General features: G+C 34.9%; 1 protein-coding gene across 4 annotated transcripts in view; it reads right to left on the bottom strand.

The window, feature by feature from the left end:
• Positions 1-346: 346 nt before the first annotated feature.
• Positions 347-15784, bottom strand: part of LOC147073521 (serine protease persephone-like) — a 50899-nt gene continuing 35461 nt past the window's right edge. For all 4 annotated transcript variants that reach the window (XM_085944319.1, XM_085944318.1, XM_085944317.1 and 1 more), the window contains 4 exons: positions 10327-10470; positions 5093-5208; positions 3210-3373; positions 347-850 (listed from right to left, as the gene is read on the bottom strand). In XM_085944319.1, coding sequence (XP_085800445.1) covers positions 686-850; positions 3210-3373; positions 5093-5208; positions 10327-10470 — 589 coding nt within the window. In that variant the 3' untranslated portion in view covers positions 347-685. The remainder of the gene's footprint in view (positions 851-3209; positions 3374-5092; positions 5209-10326; positions 10471-15784) is intronic.

Genomic DNA, 15784 nt, shown 5'->3' with positions numbered 1-15784 from the left:
CCTGCATGAACTTAATAAAACAATGCAAGGTCAGAATGAAAATATATTGACGTGCTCTGGTAAATTAGCAGAATTTAAAAATAAACTCGAACTTTGGCAGAAGGAGTTAAGATAAGGATATCTACAAATGTTCCAAAGGAACTACCAGACCACCATTAAAATCAAGCAATCAATTTTGGATCCGTCTCAAAAAAATTTAACTTTGCTGCAAAAGAAATTTCATTAGTACTTTCATACAATCAATGCGACTGGATACGAAACCCTTTTGCAACCAATGCCAAAAATTCTATAGAAGCGCTTTTCCTATAAATATTGTAGCTTGGTGGTATTTTTTGATTTTTTCTTTATAAAAATGTCAGTTAAGTCTTACGTGGCTAGTAATTTTGGTTAAAGTCGGACGAGATAACTCGCAAAATTTGTATGTGTGGCCTGTCGATTACGGCTTCATAGAGCGAGATAACTCGCTGAAGAGCTAAAACCGGTTAGTAAAGTAATTAAAATACTTTTTTAAATTGCATGTTTCGTAATTCCATAACATAATATCTATAGTAACATTTCACTTTTACTTAACATATAACAATGAATAAATAGTTTCACGTTCACAGTTTTTATAGTTTAATTGTGTATAGGTATTGTCGATTATCATTTTTTTAATGATTCCATTTTCCAGCATCCATGTTTCTTTTTACGGCCACACTATCCCTTCAATCCAACCCAAGTAGCTGGAAATCCTTGTATATACTGCCGGTATACCTCCAGAGCACCCCCTTCCAAATGAAGTAGCTCCAATCAATTTGAAAATGTCATGATCGTCTGAATAACGGATTTGAAGAGGACCACCAGAATCGCCCTGAAAAAATAATATAATTGTAAGAAAGTTCATAATATTATGTATGCAGTTTGTATTCCTGGCACCGCTCTATGATTTCTATGATACAAACTGCCACTATGCATGGGTTTTATAGACTATGAGAAGGCGTTCGATTCGATAAAGAAATGTTCAATACTCGACGCACTCAAAAAAACAAGGAATCCCTGGGCGCTATATAAATATTTTCAATAATATATACAGTAGCGCAACAGCATCTGTCAATCTCCATAAACCATCGCGCAGATTTCATATCAGCAAAGGAGTCCGACAAGGTGATACAATCTCACCTAAACTATTTACAGCTACCCTTGAAGACTTATTCAGGCAACTTGACTGGAATGACAAAGGGATCCTCATAAATGGAGAAAACCTGAGTCATCTACGCTTTGCCGATGACAAATTTTCTCGCAAGACTCAAAAGACCTCCAAAGCAGAATGCAGGAACTCGCTGAAGTAAGCAACAAAGTAGGTTTGAAAATAAATGTAACAAAGACGAAAGTCATGTTCAACTTGCTTTGCGTGCCAAAAAGAGATCCTCATTAATGGCACTCAGCTCGAATAGGTGAAAAGCTACATCTATCTGGGACAACAAGTGTCTGTAGATGGATGTATATTTGATGAAATTGTTCGCAGAGTAAAGCTAGGCTGGAATGCTTTTGGCCGTCTGAATAATGTCTTCAAAAGTCACCTTCCACTGTGCCTAAAGCGCAAAGTCTTCAACCAGTGTGTGCTTCCCGTGATCACATATGCGTATGAAACATGGACCCTAAGTAAAAGAGAGATCCAGAAACTATGAGTAGCATAACGTGGTATGGAGAGGTGCATGCTGGGCATAACGCGAAAGGACAAAAAGAGAAATGCATGGATAAGGAAGCAGACAAGGGTTTGCGATGTAATAGAGTTTATTAAAAGCTTTAAATGGAGATGGGCTGGACACATAGCTCGAAGAAGAGACAATCGTTGGACAAATCTAGTCATCCAGTGGTATACAAGAAGTACAAAACGTCCGCAAGGTAGACCTAGAGGCCGCTGGATCGATGAAATGATAAAGTTCTGTGGAAGTACGTGGCAACGCAATGCACAGGACCGAGAGAAGTGGAAGCAGCTTGAAGAGGCCTTCATCCAGCAGTGGATAGATTCAGACTGATGATGATGATGATACCTATGCAATTACATATTAATTGTACGAACAACGCGAGCGGGGCAGGCGACAAGCACAAGCAACAGTGACATGCGATAGCGACAGGTTTCATCCGCACGCGTCTATTGGAATTTAAAGTGACATGCGCCACCTTCACAAGCGACACATCGGTTCTGCAAATCTAAGGCGCGCGACATGAGACATTAATATGATAATAATGCTGCCAAGTGTTATTGACAAAAATTCGCTAGACAACAATCTAATTGACAGAAAAAATTGAAAATTTAAAAAAAAAGATTCTAAACATTACCAAACCAAACGCATTAGGTACCAAAAATTGTATCGGGACAAATACCTCCCAGACAATAAATTACCCCTAGTCTAAAAACTCCCGCATAAAGATAAAAAGTCCAAATAAAATTTCCTCGATAGAACAAGCATTGGATACAAAAAAGATTTGAAAAAAATATTGTCAACATTTTTAAATATTTTAAATGAATTACTTTTCCGGTCTGTTTACCACACAGACTTTAATATAATTTTAAATAATTATATATCAATAATAATCATTCTAAAGATTAATTAATTTTTCTCGCTGTCTCCACCACTAAAATGTGCATATCAGGTGTTGTATGATTGAATGTTCTGATAATTAGTTCATGGTCTGAAATTTGAATTTCCAGAAAGAAAAACTGAATTTGGTTGTATAAAATAAATGCACATAAAGCTAGTAGAAGAAAATAAGCAATTGCGGACCGGTCCAACTGAGTGTCGGACCGACTTGAGAAGCTCTTCCCTTTCAACCATCATATGGGACCACTCCCAGAGGCTGTAATCGGCATCCTGCAATTCGTCACATAAGCAAGTAGGAGATTCTATTAGGCCAAACTGACAGAGCTTAGTGGCAAAACGACCGTGTCCGGTTAAGAATGATAAGTCCAATGGTCTGAAGTCAATCTGGTTATCTCCATGCGTTTGGCCTTGGAGAAGAGTTCTATCGCTCCTGCCATGTACGTAAATCGGCGTCATATGTCAGTTCACCTACAACAACTCTTCGTGCGCACTGATCCATGGATCCAAGGCGGCACTGAAGTTGATACACAGTTATTATTCTTTTCATTTCTCCATCTTGTACCCACTTCCAGCAGGCATCCTTTCATCTTATTATCTACAACGTTAATAAAAAAAAATACTTACCCCACAAGTGTCCATGAGTCCATGTTTATCCAATGCACAAAGTTGACCAGGAATCAAACCATTGGGTAGTCTAAATTCCTTCCTCTTGGTAAAGGTGGCATTGCACTCCGAGAGTTCCACCGCAGACACGTTGCCTTTCATCAAATACCGACTCTTGGAGCTTCCTGAATCACAATGCATTAAAATATTATTTAATATGGCGTAAAACAAAATCCCAATAGCTAAACTACGTATTTCAAGATCAAAGTTACAAACAAATAAAATCTAGACCAGGGGTAGTCAACCTGGTCCCTGCCGCCCACTAGTCGCTGTTCCAGCATTCATGGCGGGCGGTAGGGGTTTTAAAAACATTTTCATTATGTCTTTATAAAATTCCCCGTGACAATTTAAATTTCAGAAAATATAAGTACTATTTTATATAGGTCGTTTGTTTCAGTATTTAGTTTCGCAGCATCAGCCTTAAGGATCTCTTTAATAATTTAATTATATAAATGTAATTTTATGAGACTTCATGCTTCTATGTATGCAAAGTATAAATAAAAAGATAGATTTAACAACAGTTAGTTGTTTTTTAAAGATTTATTCAGCCAAACTTAGTCAAAACTTAACTTAGTTAACTTAGCTTAGCTAACTAAACTTAGTTAAAGTCTGACATATTTGGTAAGTAATTATTATTATATGCTTTAACTTGCTGTAACTCAAAGTAACAAACTGTAAAGTAAAGTTATTTCCCTACTTTATAAATCACCATTACCGTGGAACCGGTGGGCGGTTAGAAAATTTTACTACCGACAGAGATACAAAAGTGGGCGGTTGCTATAAAAAGGTTGACTATCCCTGATCTAGACAGATAACAATCTATTATAATAATGACGTTTGGATAGTTTAAGTTAAATTAGATTAATTTCAATTATTTTTTTTAAGTAGGTTGTAAAGTGGTTATATTCCGTTTTTACCAGATATTAGTTTATTGGGATAACGATCTATCCAGATTTAGACTGTCGGTAATTAACAACAAAATAGTTTCATACAAAAAGGGAGATGTAGTAGTTTTCGTTATAGAAACAAATCTTAATTCAAAATAGTTTGTATTTTTGGCACCTGTGATCTCGTAGGCATCTGTTGGTTTTATCGAACCTTGCTCGTCTCAAACCCCGCAAAATATAAAATTAAATACAAAGCGTGCAGTTTTTGTCAAGTCTTATGAAAATGGGATACTTATATGTTTTTTTTTTCAAATATCAAGAATGGCGAATGGAAGATAACCGCTTTCCAGATCCACTACACCAATCAATTATTCTTGACTGGACATAGTGGCTTCGCTGGTAGGCTCTATGAACTTGGTCATGTTACCCGTTCAATATGTCCGTGTGGGGGAGAAATACAGGATGCAAACCACATTTTCCGGGAATGTCCTACAATATGTACGAAATAGGAAGAGCTGCTCAAGTCTGTTCAATCAGCTATTGGATCCACCACCGTCCAAACTGCTCGCCACAAAGGCCAATTTAGTAGCATTTAGAAAATTTGCGGTGTCATATTTCCAACGTGAAGATCTCGTCACTTAGATTGTTCGGCAGTTTTGTATTAGCCTCTGTTACTTACTACAATTTTTAATTTTGCCTTTACGTGCTCCTCTCTCTCATGGGCAATCTTAACTTAAAGTCGTGTAAATTTAATCAAAGCACATTTGGGTGCATGGTGACCTCAGTCTTGCGTAACTGCTCCTGAGAAATTCTCAGTCATAAAAAATGATGCTTCCAAACGTAGGGTTCCGTGATACGCATGATCAAGACCAAGTGCGGCTTGGTGGGGCCATTAACTTCAATGTCAAGCCTTGATGATGTATTATTCTATTGGTAACAGCATGAGAATATACGCACTATCTATTCGCGTAGTCCCCCATCCTGTGATGTCCATTAGTGAGTGAGGGTCATTACTGTCAGTATCAAGGCAGGCCGGATATACCAAAGTTGTGAAGATAACTGACCGGTTGAACCTTAAAATTATCAAGAGTAAAATTGTGATATAAATTTCATTTTTCATTTAAAATTCAATATATGGGATCCTTTTTAATAACGCTTGGAAGACCGAGGGCGATCCTGGACGACAAACCACCATAGTTTCCCTCCCATCCTAACCACAGACTCCCACAACCTGAGCGACCAAACCTCTGTTTAAAACTAAAAAGACAGAAACACTGATGTTCGACCCCACCCCGAGGATAATAAAAGATGAAAGGCAACCTTCCGCCCGTCGCTATTGCGCGGACGGAGGGAACTTTCCTCCCCTGACTTTTTAGGGGGATATAAAGTATAAAAGATCAAATACTGCTCGGGTGATACAATCGAGCATCGGTGGAGAAAAGAAAAAATATATTCACTGAATCCAAAGCTTACATACCAAATAAACCGGAGATGAAGGAGATAGGGGGCCCAGCCCCGGAGCTCCACATAAATGTAAAAGCTATACACAAATAATAAAATAACGCTTGGAAGATAGAGGTGAGTTGGAAATACTGTCACCAGTTTGTGTACTCAAGTTTCGGATGAAACTATCCATACTCAGTATGTGTGACCCAATAAACTTATTTCAAAAAACTTGTGATGATATCATCGCGAATCGCTGTTCTGTGCACTCGCCAGTTGGTAGACTTTCAACACTATTGACATTAAATGCGCGCGAACGAGATAGCACTTGAATATAGGTATATTTTAATTTATTAGTCTATTGCGTTCGTATGTATGAATAATAGGTCATAAGTTTTATGTCGCAGCACAGTGGTGAGATGACGCACAGGCCTAAGCTTGTTATATGACCGTTCAAAACATGAATAAAATTTAAAAAAAAATCACTTATTCATTTTTGTTAACAAGGATATTGTAACCTAACAGAAAAACAACTCATAAATTTTAAATGTATTTAAAATTTTATAATAAATGGGACTTTTTGACAAGCGGAGCTCAGCGTATTTTTAGCGATTCTATTGAAACCGATACTCAGTCTGAGTTCCGTAAGCCGATACGTATTTCAAATACTGATATATGGAGTTGGTTTTAGTTTCAGTTGAGTATGAAACTTTTGTCGTATACGCATGCCAAACGCTCTATGTAGTATTCCAAATACTAGTAAGTATATTGGAATAAGTTTCGATAGTAAGTATTTTTTTATATAGGTAGAAAAGTATACTTAGTCTTCAAAATCGACCAGTTTTCCCACCTCTATTGGAAGATGCATGATTCCGTTGAGACTTATTTCGGCATATTTGAGTACCTATATATTTTACAATATTTGACTAGTCAAGGTTGGAGAAAATTTGATCCTCTACCTCCTTATTTACAAAAAAGTTCTACAGAGCCTACAAAGGGGGGGCTGACATAGCCCTAGCCCGAGGGCCCAGCGTGACGGGTTGACCAGATAACTGAGATAAAAACATGATATTTTTTCTGTAACAATAAAAAAATAGCCTTCTACGCTATTTTACTTCAGTGATATACCTACACATTTTAAAATGTGTGATTGTGCGATGCAATTTTTGATTATTGTGTGTCAATACTCAACAACTTCATAATTTAAGAGTATGTGTTAAAATATACAAAAAACCACTAAAAATACACTGAATACGCTTAATTTTACCTCGAACACCTTTTGAAAAACGCTTGCGAAGAGTGGAGGTAGGCCGTGGAGATCTGACAAGTGTGCATTATTTTCTTCGGATTTTTTCAACCCAACTATACCGTTATCTTTTGGTCTCAGCAGGTTTTAATTAAATTTTAAAAACTAACCAATTCCAACATCAATTTGTATTCTTAATTCAATTAAAACAAATAAGTATGACTAACAAAGTGTAGTGTGCTATATTTATATCGAATTTTACCTTATCCGGAAATTTGAACGTAAACAGTTCACCGCAGGACACTTATTCGTACGCCGCAGTATGTGAAACATGAGTTCGTGTAACATTTAATCAACTGAAGAGTTCTTCGTTGAATATTTCACCGTGGAGTATATTTGTACGTATGCTACAACATGTGGAGATGTCTTTACTAGGTAAGGTGAGGTTAGGTTAGGGTTAATCTAAATTGGAACAGTACTATTTACAAACTATCGCTGCAATTTGTAAGATACGTACAAATGTATTCCACGGTGAAATGTTCAACGAAGAACACGTCATTTGATAAAATGTTATACGAACTCATGTTTCACGTACTGCGGCGCACGAATAATTAGTGTCCCACGATGAACTGCATACGTAAAAATTACATGTAACCGAATTTGACAGCCTACCTACATAGCATCAAATTGCCTTTAACTTTAGTGATAAATACGGGGCCCGCTTCAGGATGTGGGGACCATGACATAGTCTAGGTCCTCATCGATCCGAGTGGCGCTAGGTGTTTTAGGGGCGGTTCTTGACATGACCCGGCTCACGGCTAGCTCAATAATGCTACCGGGCCGTCACTGAGGAGACTAGTGATGAATTAGGAGAGGTGGATCTCCTTTGTAGTATCACAACTTTTGAATTCCCGAATAAAACTCTCAGCTGGTGTGGTGCCGAATTTATTCAGGTACTAGAGTTCACGGTCACACAATAAGGTTAACTGTCATTGTTCCCGTAATTAAATCTCATTAAAGTATCAGCAAACTATTTATTTGTTCACTATAGGATCTCTGTGAAATCTTTCACAAATTCCCGAAAAATCACACCTAATTCAGAGAATGTATACGCAGATATTCTTTGGATATTTTTAATTCATGAAATATTTTCCCATAAGAAAGAAAATATAAATTATTCTTTGGTCACACAGTATTAGGTTTATAAAAGAATAGAATTATTTTATTGTTGTTATAAAGTTTATTTATGTTCACAGTGTATTTACAAATATTTATTTGTGTTTACAGACTTGTTTACAAAAGGTTTACTTAATGTTTACAAATTTATTTACTAAAATTTGTTTTTATGTTTATAAATTTGTTTACTAAAATTTATTTTATGATTATGTTTACTAAATAAAGTTTCAAAAATTTATTTTATAATTCCGAAAAAAGATTTGTAAAATTTATTATTACAAACTGAGTTTATTAATTTGTTTTTATAAAACAAATCCGATCACGTAATTTATCCCGATTACGTCACCTCGTATGATGAGTAATGAAAAATGAAATTACTCCGCGAGCGCGTTACTATCGACAGATACGTGGTATTCGAGCTACGTTTTAGCGGCCGACGTCACTACCGACAGATACGTGTTATTCGCGCTACGTTTTGCGGCACACGTCACGACCGGCAGATACGAGATATTCGCGTTACTTTTTGCCCGTCGATGGGGACTTATTGTAGGTAAATTTCACGAATGTTACTGAGAACCGTGTCTCGTATCCGCGGAAGGACTGCTGCTTAGTAGGAGATCGCTGGTGAGAAGTGTAGAAACTAATGATTTTACGGGAAAAGTGGTCACCTTTTATACCCTTCGGATAGAGGTTTAACAGGAAACAGTCCGTAAGGGATAGCAGATGTATATCTTTCTCTCACGGGATAAATTTACATATATCTCCCGTTCCTGGCAACTTTCTAATAGAGATATCTTCTAATTAAATCGGGTTAAAATTACTCTACCTTATTTTCACAAAATAAAGTTTCAATAGGGGTGTTTCAAGCACCCTCTAGAACAAGTCCCTTAAATACGCCGTAGCGGTGACGTAAGCAAAATAGTTGATTTTATATGATTTTTCGTGTTCGAACGAAGGGGAAAGTTTCTAGCTTTCCATCGAGGTATCGGAATAAGTATTCGGGTACTAAATAAGGGAATGGCAGTCTTTAAACTTAAAATGTCAAAACGAAAGGTTGACACCCACGTACTAGTCCTTTCCACCACTCTTGGCCTTTTTAGGCCAATAGAATTTTACTAAGTTTTAATAAAACTATTTGGAGCCGCAGAAAACGTTTCATTCGATATTTACCTTTCGGACGAACATTATTACGTGAAAACACTATAATATTATAGTTAACATTTCAACTTAAATATATAAATGCTTAATCCTAACAAGATGTTATTTACAAGCGACTACAAATTTATTTAGTCTTTAATAGTGGCTTTTCCATAGTAATCTAAACGTAACCTTGAATCTATTTTTATCTGGCAACTTAATACAGCCGGGCCGTAAATTCTAGTCGAACAGAATTCAGTTAAGGTTCAAGGTCACGCGTCAATTTGTGTTTTTAGTCGCAGTATTTGATTCTTTTATTTATCCAAGACGCGATTAAGATTTATTATTGTTTATGGGTAGAAACCCATCTATACCAGAATCTTAAGTTTTTCCAATTGTTATTTTTACAATATTCATTATAGTTAGCGAGTTATAGCATTAACAAAATCTATAATTATAATTACGCGTCTATAGATATAGATACGCGTTTACAATATTTTTATAACGGTAGTCCGCCTCTATCTTGTACTGATAAAATTAGTGTTAAAATTCTTTATTCATAATTATACAGTATATAAATTTATAAATATTCAATTTTCTTTTTCAATTTTCATACATTTCCATTATTGCTATAAAAGTTATTGAAGCATGTACTTGCTAAACTTTACGTAAACAATCTCTCCCATAACTTATTTTCTAAGTTTAATGGAGATTTCCCGGAAATTATTTCCAAAATAACATCGCGCCAAATCTACGCGACGTGTCATTTCGAGGCCTGTGGTCACAGCGTTCCAATTACACTTGAGCAGTCTCGATCCTTGGGGGCGAAATTTTCTACGTAAAATTTTATTACATTTACAAAGAAAAGGTAAACAACATACATTTTACTTCCTAATACTAAACGATTACGCTAGTGGTTACCTGTTCATAGTCTTTTTGACCATTTCATTCTTGATTCTTCCATAGTTTAGGACCATGGGACTTATATATTCTGTTTGTACCTTGTCGTGAGGTTGTCGCACGGCTATTGAGAAGTAGAATTGACTACAAGGCTAGATTTGTATAGTTATGTCGTTAAACCATACTCTGCCATAAACACTAACTGAAGGTCGGCGTTTTTGTTCGTGTCATTCTGTTACATATTTTGAGGCCATGCATTTGTGATAATATCAATTAATTAGGTACTCACCTGAGCAAAGCGATGTCGTGGTAATACCTGTGCATGCAGTATTCGGGATGAGAGACAACCTTATCGATGTAATAATCTGTCTCACTCTTATCAAAAGTTCCTTGAAGATCCACAATTCCCATACGTCCCACAATTGGAGGGTTCCTGAGAATAAAATAAAAATGCAGGTAGGTATTATATTGCAACATATTATCACTTAATTCCAAAACATCCAACAAACTATTGAACATACATAATTTTGAAAAATGAAAACACTTCTGAGAAATAACTTTATTTGAAAAAAGTAAGACACCCCGCAGGAATCGAGCCTGCATCTCTTGGGTTTCGAGACCGTGCACATTGACCATAATGCTAAAGGTGCCGAACTTAATTGCGACAAATTTTAACTAACGGCTCTTATAATACTCTCTGAAGCGATTTTCAAAATTGAGCTACATTAGTAATCGGTTTTTGTACTTTAAATCAAAGTAGGTATTACTTTGAGTACTAACCGACGTCGCGGATTACTCCAAGATATTTTGAGTTGTAACTTACTTGATCTTATTAATTGAGTTAGCATTTACTTGGTAGAATTCCACTTTACAAGAAATAAAAATATAAATAATATTAAATTCTACGGGTTTTTTAAAAAAGGTTTTGACGATAGCTATTTCGGTTGTAACACCATTATTAAGACTAAAAAACGTATATAATTTTGGGTACATACATAACATACATAATTTCTTACTTTTTTCAAAAAGTTTTTTTCTATTGGCTACAATACATTTTCTGAGAAGTGTTTTCAAAATTATGTATGTTCAATACTTAGAATATTACATTCTTTAATCTTGTGAATTATTCGTTGAATAAAAGAAATAGTTAATCCAACTAAGTAACTAATTATTTTAAAACAAAACACTTTCAATTTTTATATGCTACATCTAGGGCAAAACCAAGCTGAAAAAAATGGGTAAATAATTAAAAGATAAAAAGAACTTTTTAAATACAACGTTTTTAAATTTTCTGTTGAATTATTATGCTCAATATGCTCAAACTTGTACTTGATATGAAGTAAATAAAAAACAAACAAATAATAGAATACTGAAATGTCATTTTGACATTTCATTGTGATTTCCATAGTAACGCACGTGTATATTAATAATTTAGTTGCTAGGACCACCACTTAGCAACCAATAATAGTCTTTTACTTTTAACAGATTTTTATGAAATAACTTTCCATACAAAACAGAATTAACTGAAAATGAATTCAATTCTGCTTAAAGATGGCTAAAAGTATTAAAAGAATGCATTAGCATCGTGTTCTGATATATTCTAAAAGTTTCAAATGTCTAGCTAGTCGGGAAGTTAGTTAAAAATCGATTGAAAGATTTGTAGACTGGATAAACAACCACCGGACAAATAAGAATACGAGCTAAGAAAAACGTGGTAAAATAATATTGAAATATTTTAATGTATCTATTGTAGTCGACAATCGATATTTAAGTATTACAACTAACGATAAAGTAATGATCCGATACAGGCAGGAAATTATTTATAATCCAAAAATACTTTGACAGCCCTAGCCGCATTGTCTCACCAGTGGCCGATGATTATGACGAATTTTACATTACGGTGGCTCGTGGACAGTCAATAAGTTAATGTGTTTATGTTTAAATTAAAAAAAAAAAACAACTTTACTATGGTGATTAATATATTCTGAAAATATCCACCCAATCGTTTATATTGAAAAGAGTTTTATGAATTCAAAGAGAATCATAGTCTGCTAATTAATTGTAGCCATCGAAATGTTCCCCTGTATATGAGATTAGATTACACACCTCAAAATGACACCTAAACGAGCACGCATCAAATAGTATTATGTGGGCATGTCAGAATCGCCTTCTATTTTTCTAAGAAATTTAAATCACTGTATTCCCCTTATGAAAATGCAAGTTAATAATATGCACACATTTTTTTAGTAAAAACATCCCCGTAAGTATTAAATTTAAAATTCCTAATAATAATAAAAAGTAAATTATGTAATTCTTACATCGTTTCTTTACGACACATTTATCTATATAGTGTTTCCCAAACTTTCGACATCTGTGTACCTCTTCAATAATTTTCGTAACACTAAGTAACCCTCGTCAAAAAAATATTGCATATACTGTAATAACAATTAAATATATTTATTTTTTCCTTTTTTTTAGTACCTACATAAAAAAAATAATAATAAACGAAAATAATCAATGAAAAGGATAACATTGTTTATGTTGAGACATATCATCATAATTTGGTTCCCTGGTTGTTAATTTTATTCTGAGATGTGGTTCCATAACCAAAAAAACTGTTATTTTTTTTTTGACTTGTCTACAAATGCTGAAAAAGCAACTTCATATAGACATCAAGTTGGAAAAGGCAAGATGTATTTCAGGACTTTCTCTGTTAAAACTGGATCCACGTGTTGCATTTGCAACCAAAATGATGTTAAAGTACACTCCTAACATTTGTTTTTCAAGAATCCGTCTGAAGCTAATTCCAACAATTGCTCTTCTTTCGCATGCAGTAATGAGTAAACCTTCTAGCACGTATGTTGTATTGATGTCGTGACCAGGCGCAACCAAAGCCCGGTGCACCGCGTACCCCCACCAACAGAGCTATTCCAGTATATCAGTTAACTCAAAATCAATTTTAAAAAAAGTGATAAATATGCTATTTCGTATTCAGAGAGTTATCTCGGGATATGAGCTGTCAGGAGCACCTGCTTAGAGCGATTTAGAAGACGCCAATTACATTATGAGATGCGGTGATTTGGAAAATGATTACTAGCATTCCGACACCAGAGTTACCGCACTGTGCAAGTCATAGTGTTGTCGTATAATACTCCCACTAGCTGTAAAATGTCATTGATTTCACGAAATATTTTCAACAAATTACAAATGCAATGTATACAACAATCTAACTAACCGTATTATAGCACACATAATATCATTATAGTTCTTGCAGTGACGTCCTTAGACAAAATGCCGCCCCTAGGCAGCGCCAAAATGACGCCCCATTTTTATACAGTACTATCTGAAGTACCCGGCTTCGCACAGGGTCGCTTCGTGGTTATATTTATCTTAGATATTTAAAAAATAATAAGAGGTAATTATTTTTTTAATATTAAAATATCTGTGTAATACAATATATCAATATGAAAATAATTCTAATAGGAGTAAGGGTCAAACAAAAGAACACTAAATTAAAATCGAATCCAAAATACGCAAACGTTATTAATGTTATAAATATGCACTAACAAACCAAAATTGGATTAAACGAACTTTGTATTTTATATAATACTAATTTAGAAACCTTTGCAGGTGTGCGCACAACAACTTACAAAAATTTCATCGCAATCAGGTGAATGGTATAAGAACGCATACGAATAGAAGAAGATAGAATAGATGAAAAAGAAGAAGAAATGGTTGCCTCAATTCAGAAACCTTGGCGGGCGTGAGCACAATACTTGACCAAAATATCATTGCAATCGGATGAATGGTATAGGAACGCATACGAATAGAAGAAGAAGAAGATGGTTGTACTAATTCAAAAATCTTTGCGGGCGTGCGCACAACAACTGGTCAAAATGTCATCGCAATCGGATGAATAGTATAAGAACGCACACGAATAGAAGAAGATAGAATTGAAGAAAAAGATGAAGAAAATAGTTTTATCAATTCATTAACCTTTGCGGGCGTGAGCACAACACTTGATCAAAATTTCATTGCAATCAAATGAATAGTATAGAAACGCATACGAATAGAAGAAGATAGAATATAAGAAGAAGATGGTTGTACTAATTCAGAAACCTTCGCGGGTGTTGGCACAATTACTGACGAAAGTTTCATCGCAATCGGATGAATGATATAGGGACCATACGAATAAAAGAAGAAATAATGAAGAAGAAGAAGAAGAAGAAGAAGAAGAAGAAGAAGATGGTTGTACTAATTCAGAAACCTTTACGGGTGTTACCACAAAAACTGATAAAGGTTTCATCGCAATCGGATGAATGGAATAGGAACGCATACGGGACAGACACACAGACAGACAGACATACAGACAGACAGACATTCATTTTTATATATTAGTATAGCCTATACTCTTCGCGAAAGTGCAAGCAATAAGTTGACAAAGTTTTATCGCAATCGGATGAACGGTATGGCAGTGCATTCAAAACGAACAAACAAACAAACAAACCCACAAACAAATATTATTTTTTATATATTAGATTTTTTATCATCCTTTCATGACTACAATATCTAAGAAATGTGTTGTATGGATAAATTACTAACAAAATATTATATCCCACTGAAAACAAAATTAAAACGTGGACGAGGAGCGGTAGGAGGGACGCTCTGTAAGAGGGGTGCATCTTCAGTTTCGACAGCCAACGCAATTTCCGTGCGTAGGTACCTACTGGTTAATAAATCAGACTGTAATAATTGTTCGTAGATCTGCACGTGTTGTTGCTGGTTCCCAAGGGCAACGACATCGCGAACACGACAAAATTAATACATTTTGTTTCCAACCACTGATTTTTTTTAATGGAAAGATATTTTCATTTTTACTAAATTTAGGTAACTACGAGTATGTTAATATAATATATATAGGTATATAATATATATTGGTATATTATACCAAATGATTCTCCTTGATTTGCCGCCCTTCGAATAACTGCCACCCCCAAGCGACGCTCAATCTGCCTACCCCCACGGGACGTCACTGAGTTCTTGTTATAAATTAAATAAACATCAAAGTGACCAAATTAAAACAAAAAATGGCATAGCGCACGCGTAAGCAGTGTTAACTTGCAATTTAAATAACCACCTTGTACACAGAATTTACCCGGGTGATATCTGTATTATTTCGGATCAAGAAAAATATAATTATTGAAACGTGTTATCGTATTAATTAGTTAGAATAGCCATGCCATGCTGACAAAAAATAACGTTACTTATATGCCAGGATTTTGACACCAAAAATCTTGCAAGACAGAGTTAGTGAGAAAAACATTTAACCCATAGTCGTATTAATTGTAACTTTGAAACGAGACAATTGCAGAGATAAAATATAGATACCAACAAATTATTTTCTGTACAATAAAAATAATAAATAATTACAAGATAAAAAGAACTTTTTATATACATCGTTTTTAAATTTTCTGTTAAATTATTATGCCCAATATGCTCAAACTCGTACTTGATATGAAGTAAATAAAAAACAATCAATTTCAATTTTCTGTTGAATCATATAAACTTGACAATTCTATGTATTAATAATGTAGGACAAATAAGGCAATTGTCAACAAATCATTTTTTGCTATTTTGCAACAAACAAACAAATCGTCGTTGCGCCTGCAAAATCCGACAAACATTTTTTTTTCGTTTTTACATTTTTACGCTATGTGATAGAATGAGACGCGACGGACGGGCCTGTA

The sequence above is a fragment of the Rhyacophila brunnea genome, unplaced genomic scaffold (assembly GCF_057557595.1).
Source record: "Rhyacophila brunnea isolate RB1 unplaced genomic scaffold, BYU_Rbru_1.0 scaffold_17, whole genome shotgun sequence".
Taxonomy (NCBI): domain Eukaryota; kingdom Metazoa; phylum Arthropoda; class Insecta; order Trichoptera; family Rhyacophilidae; genus Rhyacophila; species Rhyacophila brunnea.
This window is presented reverse-complemented; position numbering and strand designations above follow the sequence as displayed.